Source organism: Armigeres subalbatus, chromosome 2, assembly GCF_024139115.2.
Source record: "Armigeres subalbatus isolate Guangzhou_Male chromosome 2, GZ_Asu_2, whole genome shotgun sequence".
Classification (NCBI taxonomy): Eukaryota; Metazoa; Arthropoda; class Insecta; order Diptera; family Culicidae; genus Armigeres; species Armigeres subalbatus.
This window is the reverse complement of record NC_085140.1, coordinates 437,875,317-437,887,937: the sequence shown is the minus strand read 5'-3', so window position 1 is coordinate 437,887,937 and position 12,621 is coordinate 437,875,317. Positions and strand designations below refer to the sequence as shown.

The 12,621-nt window shown below is 42.5% G+C and overlaps 2 protein-coding genes across 3 annotated transcripts in view; both read right to left on the bottom strand.

The window, feature by feature from the left end:
* The window catches only part of LOC134213626 (maternal protein tudor), a 58,378-nt gene that overhangs the window by 22,778 nt on the left and 22,979 nt on the right, over positions 1-12,621 (bottom strand). The gene's annotated exons all lie outside the window — the stretch shown is intronic.
* On the bottom strand, positions 1,279-2,639 carry LOC134210380 (uncharacterized). The gene is made up of 2 exons (XM_062686433.1): positions 1,503-2,639; positions 1,279-1,428 (listed from the first exon to the last, which is right to left on the bottom strand). The coding sequence occupies exons 1-2, from the start codon at positions 2,637-2,639 to the stop codon at positions 1,279-1,281; spliced, it is 1,287 nt and encodes a 428-aa protein (XP_062542417.1).

The window sequence follows — 12,621 nt, the reverse complement described above, 5'->3', positions numbered from 1 at the left end:
ACATGGTTCAGCATAATAATGAAAAGCGCTGGACTCAAAGGACATCCCTGTTTAATGCCTCTCTGTTTGTTTCGTATTGTTGTGCGTTGTCCAAACCATTGAATGGACGTATTTTCATGCAGGCAGGCTGTGATGATTCTGTTAATCAAAGCTCGAGGTATCCCGAGCTGATCTAAGATCATTGCTGCTTTCGTCGTATCTATTTTGTCGAATGCTTGTTTTATGTCAATTGACACCACGATTGTTTTCAGGCCTTTTCTCCATCTTTCGTCTAGAATGCGTCGCAATACAAATATTTGGTCTGCAGCACTGCGCTTGGCTTGAAATGCCATTTGGTAATTTGGTATTGGTCCGAGTTCATCCATAAGTCGCTTCAATAGGATTTTTGCATATATCTTATAGACTGTTGGACAAAGAGTTATGCACCTAAAGTCATCAGTACTTTTGGGATTCGGAATTTTTGGAATTGGCACTTGCATTGTGTTTGACCATTCTTTCGGGACAGTGTTTGTTCTGTATACTTCCTTCAAGACTTCGGTAATAGCCTCCAATACTGTTTCGGATGCATATTTTATTAGTTCATTGTTGATGTTGTCCGTTCCTGGGGCACTGTTATTTCTGATTGACCATATGATCATTTGTATTTCTTCCCTTGTTGGCTCTGGGCCTGCGCTTTTACCATCATTTTCGGGGAGAGGTTCAGGTTGTCCGTTTTCATTATCGAATGAGTTCAGTTTTCGTTCCCATTGTTGAATATTGATGTACGTTTTTCTCTTGTTTTCACGTTGTCTTCGATGTGCTTTGATAAATTTAAATGTTTGAGTCATTCGAGAGAGAGAATTTTCGTTTTCGATTTCGTTTAGGAAATTTTCTACCTTTTCTGAGAAATGTTGTTCATATGCTAAGCGTTTCCCTTTGGCTGCTTCTCGAGCGTCCTTTTTCAGCGTATAGTCGTTCCTGTTAGCCATTAGCTTTTGTCGTGCAAGGAAATATTTTTTGTGAGCCTTCTCCCGTCTTGGTGTTGGGGGAGATCCAGGTGATTGTATGAGAGTGTTAGCTGCGCCCAGTAGAGCACCTTTTATTGATGTCCATTTCCGGTCCGTGGTTGCATTCGTGTTTTTTGAGATCAGTTTATCCATTTGTTGTTGGTATTTCTTTCTTGTTTCCTCGTCTCTTAATAGTTCTAGGTCAAATCTAATGCGCTTAGAAGGATTAGGGTTACATTCGATACTAGCCGGAGTGGTTTGTTTTCCAGAGTGGTTTTGTGTAATTATACATTCAACCATTTTGTGATCGCTTCGTAGTGTACTGTCGTAGAACGCTCTGATACGTGGAATTTTCATAAAATTCATTTCCGTCATCAAAATGTGATCTAATTGGGATGAACTCCTCCCGTTGGTCCACGTAATCCGGACTGACTGTGATTGACTAAATGAGAGGTAGTTTTTCATTCTGTTTCCATGGAGGAATGTTTTTAAATCGAAACCATTTGTGTTACATACTTGGTGGAACAAATTCTTTCCGATTATTGATTTGTCTGATTCAGAGTAGTCGTGGGTTCCAATGTGGGCGTTCATGTCTCCAGCCATTATCACATTTTTCTTGTACTGATCGGGTAGTGATAGTAGGTATCGGGAAATCAAACTGAATTCTTGATTTCCGACATTATTATCGTTTCTTATGTAGCATGATATGAATATTAGATTGAACCCGAATATGTTTACCCTTATCGCACACGCATTATCGCTGATTTTCTTGAAACTGTTTTCCATCATAATGGATTTTTTGACCAAAATAGCTGTACCTCCTCCTATTCTGTTTTTGGTGCTATTGGTGTTTACATTGAACCAGTAATAGTTGCTCGTTTCGAGAGTGCATTCGGCGATTCGGGTTTCCTGTAGTGCGATTATCTCGTAGTTATGTTCCTTAAACATGTTATCCATATCGTTTCTTTTTGCTTGGTCAGTGCATCCTCTAACGTTCCAGCTCATAAATACGAATTTATCTTTCTCGTTGTGTTCTGCTGGCATTTCCTCAGAAGGGATTCCCAGATCATTTGGTATTTGGGATACATTGTTTCCAGCAATGTTTTGGAAGTTATGAATTTGCGAATTCGGTGGTGCAAAGTTTCCTGAGCTGTTGGTGATTCCTTTACTATTTTCAGATTCGGTTGCGGGTCTTACTCTTTGGATTACACTGTCGTAGTGTACCCTGTTTAGGGCCCTTCCTTTCCTTCCCCTTTTATCGATACCCAGACGATATGCTATTCTGAGCACTCCTCTGCAAGTGTCGCTCCTGTTGAAGGTAATTATTTCTCCGTTTTCATTATATATGTCGATTCTTCTTCTCATGATGTTAGCTGCCGCAGAGATCGTTTCTGCTCCGCCCCATTCATTGCTTTCTGACAGCCTGGTTAGAAAGTCTTCTATTTTGCTTTCTACATCATAGCCGTTTAGGTGGTCCAACGTGCTTGCGGTGTCGTTCAGTGTTTCCCGGAAGTCTTCCATATTGTTTTTTATGTATTCCACTACTTGCCTTCGAAGCTCCATAACTTTGTTTGAATGTTCAGCTTCACCTGGGTCCGAGTGGTAGAACTGGCATACTAATGCCGAGAACAAGCAGTGTCCATCTGAAGGCATTCTTCTCACTAACACACTTCCTCTAGCATAACGCATATGCTCCATTATAAGTGTCTTCTATGTTTTCTTCTGTATGTAATATTCACTATTTTCATTTGCTACTGTAAGTATGGTTAAAATATTATTCGTCTCAATGAATATAGCAGTCAATTTCCTATGAATGTCGATAGATTTGAATCCATTTTCTACAAATATTTATCTAATTAGCAAATTATGTTGCGTCTACAGTTAATTTACTACTTCCATTCTGTTTGTCTAATACCAATCTACGAAAGGTTACCTATGTTATATCTACATCATCACCTTCTATGATGATATAAATATAAAGATAACAGTCTTGAGTTTTTCTAGAGATTGCAATTTTGTTAACTATTAAGTGTTTACAGAATGAATACGAAAATCTCAACGCTAATATACTTTACAAGAAAAGAATTAACCTGATATAAATACGCGAATAGAGGCAGTGTATCTACTTAGCTCTTTGGTACTACTTACTAGTAATACTACTATTGCTAATGCTTTTACTACGAATAATATAATAATTACTAAGACAACTGTAACTACACCTAAGCGCTACAGTGGATGATCGTTAGCTTCCGCAGTCTTTCTTATTTCTGTATAAGGTTGGTAAAGACGCGTACTGGGCCCTGCCGGCACCTCTAACTTTACGCATAGTCTACTGACGATATAGGGTGTGCCAGAGTTCAATGCGCATATTAGGGGTGTGGAGCGTCAAGTTTCAAATGATTCCGTTCAGATATTTAAGAATTATAGATTACAATTAGACAACATTTTTATGTATGTTTCACAATATAAAAATATGCATGTAATTGAAAACTTGTTTTAAGCCTTAGTCGATTTGCCAAATATTAAATAATGTGTACACAATACAAAGAGCAAATAATTATTGGTAATGGATTTAATTTAACTGCATTAAACTATATTATATCGAGATACTTGACGAACCACCGTCGATCCCATCATCCGTGGACAGGGAAAAAAAAAAAAAAGAAAAAAAAAAAATCCGTTTCATCATGATCATATAAAAATTATCCAAATGTGACTTTAGGTCGTCGCAAGTCATGACTGTCTGTTTTCAAGTCTACAGAAGAAAAGAAGTTTCCGCAAGATGGTAAGTTTCATTTCTTCAAGGAATCGCTAACAAAAACAGCACGTAATTATAATTGCGTTGTGATTACAGATTCTGCCAATGTAAGAAGGAGCATCGAAAGCTCAGAATCTACAATAATGTACATTTTTTATTGCAGTAATCATGTCTGTTGGAATCATTTTCTGACGGTTCACGACGGTATAGGATGGACACAACAGTTTGATGTCTAAACGCAATTTGCAGGATACACATCAATGGGTAAGTGTATAGACACTGAAATTTGATTCAATTAATGAGAAAAACTTATTATTTTTTCACAGATAATACCGTCAGCAAAGACCTACAAAAAAGATTGGCGCCAGGGCTGGAGCAATTTCCGCAAAGTTGGCGAACCATTATAAATTGTCCTACAGCATAATTCTATAATTTTCATTACAGAACGTTGCTTAATTTTATGTTATTAATTTCCCCTACCATGTTTTATTTTCTACCATGCAACTTGATCATTCATCGAAACTAAAAAAGAAATGAATTAGATTTATCCTTATCACGAATATGTAACTATGTTTCATATTTTTTTAATTATGTTGAGCGAGATTTTGGTATTGGTATTAAAAGGATCCAATAAAAATATTAACTTCTTTCTTATTTCAAACAATTTTCATTGGACAAATGAATGCTTATCTGTTTAATTTTCAAATGGAAATCATCCACTGATTCGTTTGTTATGATTATCATTTGAATGATTATGTATCGTGTTCTGGATGACAATCACATGGAATTTCATAGAATTGGCGTATGATAAACTGAATGATGGTCATTTGCAAATCATCTGATTTTTGTTATGGGGCTTGGGTGAGGCAAAAATCATACTGTAACTGACTGAATTATTCGTTCAGTGTACCCAACTTTAGCAGCATCTCCCACTCTGTGAGGGAGTAGGGACCCCACTGTCTAGCAGCTGGACCACCCCATTCATACACCCCAGTTCAACAATTCAATTGATAATACCCTAAAAGTAGGCAATCACGAAGGATTGGAACACGCTGCATAGGGGATGCATTGCATGATGCATGAAAGAACTAAAATTTTCAATAGTTAAGCGTTGATATTCAAAGGTTTCAAAACTACTGGCAAATTAGTGGAGAGTTTGCGAATCGATTGATATATAAATCTTTGAAATCCATTGGAAGATAAAGGACCTATTAATGTTACAAATCTTGAATGATTTCGTGACGGTCCCCAATTTTGAAATTTTAATTGTACACCCTGTATGCTAGTCTTCCTTGTATCCCTGTATCCGAGTCTGGACATTCTAGGTACCGACCCTTTTATGTTGATAACAAATGCTGTATGGGATAACACAGGGATAACCGCGTCAATAGCGTTCTATCACTTCTCGCGTGATTTTTGAAAACGTCGTAAGTCCAAAAGAGATGCTCTCTTTGTTTACTTCCTCTTCCGATTATTACGAAGCCATACAAACATTTACATTTTTTTTCACACAGATCTGAAGAAAATAGCTTTGTCTAGCGTGCTGATGTGGAAATATTGTTATAAATGCATAACTAGCTTCGATATTAGTAAAAGATATTTTAGTTACAAGGTATACTTTGTTCTGCTGTCCGAAACATTGTGGTACCAAACTGTCAAATCGCAGGAGGCGTCGCGTGAACAATTTTTCAACCTGTGCACCGTTTGATTAAAGTTAAATATTGACATATAAATGATTCATCTTCAAGCGTGTTTTCCATATGTTTGCCATTATCCATCACGGAGAATAATCGTCAATTAGCCATTAATAATCGTCCATTAGCAACCATAATTTTGGTTGTTTTTCAAACTACAATTTTGGTTGTTTCTAAATGTTAATTTGTAAATGCAAACCAACCTTTTTTTGGGGCTGCGAAATGGTGAGTTGACATCCGGGAAGGGGCGCCTAACATAGCTCTGGTCCTCACAAGTTCCAATACTCACGCTTCCACGGGTCTTCCGATGACAATTGACCGCCAGCTAAGGGTTGCGTACTTAGCTGGTAGTGCAGCCTGGGCACTGTTGTCTTTCTGACATCAGCTAGAGTGAGAGGGTGCGTACTGTGGGGTCTGCCTAGGATGTGGTGGGGTTCGACAGTGGGCTCTGTTGAACTTCTATAAAAAGCTGCATGTGTCCCCAAGCAGGCCCTATCAAAGCGACCGTGTGCCGCTCAAAGCGCACTAGCCTAGTCCTGGTGTTGGGTGGGACTTTAAACAAATTTGACCCGACTGATCGAGCGTCTGTCCACCAAGGAGGTGCGGCTCCAACAGCGTCTGTTCTGGCATCCAGCGACTGAGTAGGAAATTGTAATCAAGTTAACATTTGAACAATCAAGACACCCTAGCTACACCCTGTCCCTAGTTACTGGAACTTGTTATTTTTCACAAACAGTTATATTACAATAAACCTCAGTTGAAGCTAGACGCATTTTGACTCTTCTATCAATTCGGTATCCCAAGAGGTTATGGGCTCCACCAGTAAAGATTCGGTGCACGGAATTCCTCAATTTCACGGGGGACCAGGTTTCCATAACTGGAGCTTTCGTGTACGAATGTATCTGGACGCTATGGGAGTGAAGAATACCCTGATGGAAGATGCCCCAGACGTGGCGGCGGAAAAAGCGAAGTTCGACGAGGCGGACAAAAGGCCAAATCTATTATTATCAGTTTCCTGGGAGATGATTGTCTCGAAATTGTCCGTGAAAAACAAACGGCGAAGCAGATGTGGAAGGCTCTGGAAAACTCGTTTGCCAAGAAATCACTAGCGACGCAGAATCTGATCCGAAAGCAACTTGGGCGTTTGAAGATGAAGGAAGGTGAATCAATGCGAAATCATTTGGTGTGTTTCGACGACCTTATTCGACAACTACGGGTGGCTGGAGCGGAACTGAAGGAGCCTGACATGGTGGTTACATTGTTCGGGACGCTTCCAGAATCATACGACCCACTGATAACAGCCCTGGAAAATCTCGGTGATGATGATCTGACGCTAGATGTGGTGAAGCAACGGCTTTTGGGTGAAGAGGTGAAGCAACACGATCGCCATCAAGAAGGCACGAACGACAAGTCTACTGCTTTTGCTGGTAATAAGGATCGAGTAAATTCGAAGAAATTCGCAGGCAAGTGCCACCGATGTGGTAAGAAAGGGCACATGAAGAAGGACTGCCGTCTGAAGGTTCCAAACGAAGCAAACGTGGCAACTGGAAGAAAGGGAGTAAGTTTCATGGCCGGTCGCACAGGAGGACGTCGAAGCGGTGAAGAACGGTTAGTTTTCAAGCTTGACTCCGGATCAAGCGATCACCTGGTGAACAACGCTGCAGTGTTCTCATCGTTGTGCAAATTGTCCAGACCTGTCTTTATCAACGTTGCTAAAGATGGCCAAACTTTGGAAGCACGAAAGAAGGGCATCATCGAAGGATTCAGCAACAAAGGTGAAGATCAACGACGTTTTGTTTATACTGGATCTGCGAGATAACCTGATGTCAGTTAAGAAACTAGCCAAGGCAGGAATCTCGGTACTATTCTGCGGTAATCAAGCTACTTTGCGGAAGGATGACACGATCGTTGCAACGGCATATCTTAAAGGAAGTCTGTATGAACTAGATGTTGAAGTTAAAAACTCCTATGCGAATTCATGTCAAGCTGAAGCGAGTGATTTGTGGCATCGCAGGCTGGGCCATCTCAACCATCAAGCAATTTCAACAATGGTGCAACAAGGCATGGTGAACGGGATAAATTCAAAATCAGAGAAGACAGGAATCTGCGAACCGTGTGTGCAGGGCAAGCAATGCCGCGAGCCCTTTCATGGAACTCGTCAACGCGCGACTAGAGTCTTGGAAAGGATTCATTCGGACGTTTGCGGTCCGATCGATCCCCTGCGTGGGATGGTTCACGCTATTTCGTATCTTTCATCGATGACTATAGTCATTTCTCGATGATATATCTGATAAAGAAAAAGTCGCAAGTTTTCGAAAAATTTCGTGAATATGAAGCTATGGTAACTGCAGCATTCGACAAGAAAATTTCAAAGCTCACGGTGGATCAAGGCACAGAATACGGCTCGAACGAACAGAAAAAGTGGTACAAGACGAAGGGTATCCAAATCGAAACTACGGTTGCATATACCCCACAACAGAACGGGGTGGCAGAGCGGTTCAACCGAACGCTCATCGAAAAGTCCGCGCAATGCTCCTAGATTCCCGAATGCCGAAAATATGTGGTGCGAAGCTGCGTTGACTGGAGTTTACCTTCTCAACCGAAGTCCAACAGCAGCTCTTCCAGTGAAATCGACCCCTGCGGAGGTGTGGATAGGAGTGAAGCCCAATCTGGAGAAACTGCGTATTTTCGGTTGCTGTGCGTTTGCCTGGATACCAGGCCAACAGCGGAAGAAACTGGACGCTAAAAGTTTTGAAGTAGTCATGGTAGGATACGCGCCGAACGGCTATCGGCTTTGGGATCGAACCCGACAGAAGATTATCATTGCTCGAGACGTAAAGTTTGACGAAGCTCGTTTTCCGTATAAATTAAACGGTGAGTCAACGAACCAATCACCGTTAATCGTCCCGTATTCCTACGGAAAAGAGGGGGATAAAGACCCCGTAATCGAACTTGAAATGCCAACGATGATGAGACAGCAGACAGACCATGCAGATGAATCCAATGACGAAGAAGAGCAGGAGTGCGAGGGCCAGTTAGACAACGTGAATGAAGAAGAGGACGAACGAACAGCACCGGCGCTCCCTTCGCAAATAGAAAACCACGAGTCCGAAGGACAAACGTTGGTAAGGCGCAGCGAACGGGAGCGCACGTTACCTGGTAAGCTACTAGACTATTTCGTTGGTTACGGAGCAATTTCTGGTGTTCCTTTGTCTCCAGATGTTCCTGATATGTTTGGTCAGATTACCCATCGATATGACAGAGACAACTAGATGCGTGCTGTTGCCGGAAAATTGGAGACTTTGGAGAAAAATAACGTCTGGGAACTGACGACTTCTTCGAAAAATATTAAGCCACTCAAATCCAAGTGGGTGTTCCGGCTGAAGGAAAATGAAAATGGTCAACCGGTTCGCTATAAGGCCCGCCTTGTAGCAAAGGGGTTTCTCCAGAAGCAAGGCCAGGATTACGACGAGACCTACGCGCCTGTGGCCAGATTGGCCACTATTCGAACCGTTATGGCAGTTGGTGTGCATCGGCAATACTATTTTCATCAAATGGATGTGTGCACAGCATTTCTGCACGGTCGCTTGAAGGAAACCATCTACATGGAAGTCCCGGATGGCGTGTCAGCGCAACCTGGTCAAGTCTGCCGATTGCTGAAATCCCTGTATGGGTTGAAACAGTCGCCAAGGTGTTGGAACGACCGGTTTAACGAGGCAATTCTGAACATGGGTTTCAAAAGGTCAAAACGCGACTACTGCTTATACACAAAGCTAGAAGATGGAGACGAACTTGTACTTATCATGTACGTAGACGATCTGATGGTGGCAGGCCGCAATCTGGCGGCGATTATTAAATTGAAGAAGGACTTAGCCTCAATGTTTGAGATGTCCGACTGTGGAGAGCTACGACACTTCCTAGGAATGAAGATCGAGTACAACCACGAAGATGGACAGCTGCAGTTATCTCAAGATGCAAGCATTGATAAGCTGATAACCCGTTTCGGAATGTCCGAATGTAATCCAGCGCGAACCCCGATGGAGAAAGGCCTGGTGCTAAAACGTGAAGGAGAAAATATCAACCAACCGTACCGGGAATTACTCGGTTCACTAATGTACGTTATGCTTAGTGTTCGACCGGATATATGCTATCCCGTTGGTTACCTGGGCAGGTTCCAACAACAGCCGTCTACCAAGCATTGGCAAGCTCTAAAGCGAATCGTTCGCTACTTGCAAGGCACAAAGAAATTGATGTTGCAGTTCAAGCGGAATCCAAAAGTCGTGCATTAATAGGATTTGTAGATGCAGACTGGGCTTCCGACACTGAAGATAGGAAATCCATCAGCGGATATATTTTTCAAGTGTTTGGGTGTACGGTAGCCTGGTGCAGTAAAAAGCAGACCACTGTCGCCACTTCGTCTAGCGAGGCGGAGTACGTTGCACTTAGTGCAGCAGTTGCAGAATCCTTATGGCTGCAAGGAATACTTGAAGATCTTCAACAATCGTCCAGACCCATTACAATTTATGAAGATAACAGAAGTTGCATTTGTATGGCGAAAAATCTGGAGACGAAGCGCACAAAACACATAGACATTAAGCATCACTTTGTGCGCGATCATGTGGCCTCAGGGACTTTGAAGATTGAACCAATTAGGACTCAAGACCAAGTTGCGGATATTTTTACAAAGGCGCTGGAGTTCAACAGATTCAAGACCCTGAGAACAGAACTAGGATTATCCGATTGAGCGGGGGTGTAATCAAGTTAACATTTGAACAATCAAGACACCCTAGCTACACCCTGTCCCTAGTTACTGGAACTTGTTATTTTTCACAAACAGTTATATTACAATAAACCTCAGTTGAAGCTAGACGCATTTTGACTCTTCTATCAATTCGGTATCCCAAGAGAAATGCTATTCCCCGGAAGCTATACCTAAGATGGCAGCCCCATCCCGGTGGATAGGGAACCTTGGGCCAACAACCTACTGTTCCCGAAACATCAATTTGTTCGAGAATCCGATAATGAAAGAATACGGACTGATTTTACGGCGACGACTCTTAGCGCGAAACAACGGACACGAATAGGAACATGGAACGTTTTAACCCTAGCCCAGCAGGGTAAATTGGCACAACTTGCCAATGAGGCACGCCGCATGAAGCTTGAGATCCTGGGACTGAGTGAAGTCCGTTGGCCAAATTTTGAAGAACACAGAACGCCGTCGGGACAAGTTCTGCTTTACTCTGGTTTACGAGGTGAACACGCTCCCCGGCATCGCGGAGTTGGCTTCCTACTAAGCGCTCAGGCACACTCTGCGCTTATGAAGTGGGAACCTATAAGTGAAAGGATAATCGTTGCCAGATTTAGAACACGGGTCCGAAACCTTACTATAATCCAATGTTATGCGCCAACCGATGCTGCCGATCTGCAAGACAAAGAGAACTTCTACAGTCAACTCAATGCCGTTGTCGCTGCGCGAACAAAATTAGTTCATCATAAAATCAATCACGCCGTTGCACCCAGCATTGCAACGCGTTGGTCTAAGCCATACCGATGTTGATGTCATATTAAGAAACTGTAAGTGATAAGTAGAGCGGAAAAAGGCATAACTAATTTACATAAGGACAGCTAGGAACGAGTATCGCACACAGATTAGGCGATAAACACGCCCACGCGTAGGCGCATGTGGCAATAAACATTTTTCCTTTCTCTTTCGTCCTGCCAGAATGCAGTCCTTTGGCAGGAACGATACAAATGTTTTTCAATCCTAAGAAGCTAATGTTATTCAATCATAGAATTTAAGCTGCTCCTTCAATTGTGAGCCCTTCCCGATCTGGCCGTAAGAGCAAGCGAAAGAGAATCGAATAAGGATAATTACCAGATCTGGATGGGCGTTAGTTAATAAGCTCAATACTATTATACAAGTGGTAGATCACCACACATTCAAGAGTTACATTAGGCGCAACGTGGAAGATCACCACACATTGAAGAATAGTTGTAATGAGTGAAATAGAAAATATTCGTAGATTAATCACTAATGCCCAAAAGAGAGCAAAAATGTGACCCAAATATTTCTAAATTGTAAATCACTAATGTATCATGTAGAAGTAAGACCCTTACCCCTGTGAATGTTTCAAATAAAATTAAGTTCGATGTTTTACTCCTGATTCTTTAATTAGAATTTCGAAACTCCGGTCTTCAACTTCCCTGCTTGACTCGAAAACGTCTCTCCGTAAAGGAGAAACAAGTAGTATATGGTTTGGTTCCTTGGATCGAAACAAGTTGCTCTGTAACAGGAGTAACAAGTAGTTCCTTGGGAAAGTAACCTCGCGGTGTGCATTTGCGAAGGACATCTCCCTAACCGGAGAAAGAAGTAGCTCCTGCACCCAGAAAATTAGTGACAGTCCAGCGAGGTCGTCACAACCCGGTTCCTTGGATCGAAAAGGTCTCTCCCTAACAGGAGAAACAAGTAGTTTCGAGGAATCACCAAGCCGGCGTGCATTTGCGAAAACGTCTCCTCACACGGAGAAATAAGTAGCTCTTACACCCGAAACTCCAGTGACGACTGCGTCGACTTCGTCACATTTTGGTGGCTCCAGAGAGGAACTCGGAGGGCGAATCATCGTCAGGAATTGAGAGCTTCCAGTTAGTTGAAATCTAACTGAGACACTGCAGTAGGCCTGTGTGCCAAAAGTGTAGGCCTTTGTGCCACAAGAACGGTGTGTTGATCACCTAAAGAATCAACAACAAGTGAATAGCGGTGTGCTGATCACCTAAAAGAATCAGCCGTGAACCAAGTGACAGGCCTTTGTGCCAAGTGTCGGCTTCGTGCCTCGTGTAGGCATTAAGCCAAGTGAACCGCGGAAGGCCAGTTGGGCCAAGTGTAGGCAGTAAGCCAAGAGCTTCCAGTTAGTCGAAATCTAACTGAGAAACCGCGGAAGGCCAGTTGGGCCAAGTGTAGGCAATAGGCCAAGTAGGCTTCGCGCCAACGGTGTACTGATCGCCATAAGAATCAGTCGTGTAGGCAGTAAGCCAAGTAAACCGCGGAAGGCCAGTTGGGCCAAGTGTAGGCAATAGGCCAAGTAGGCGTCGCGCCAACGGTGTACTGATCGCCATAAGAATCAGTCGTGTAGGCAGTAAGCCAAGTAAACCGCGGAAGGCCAGTTGGGCCAAGTGTAGGCAATAG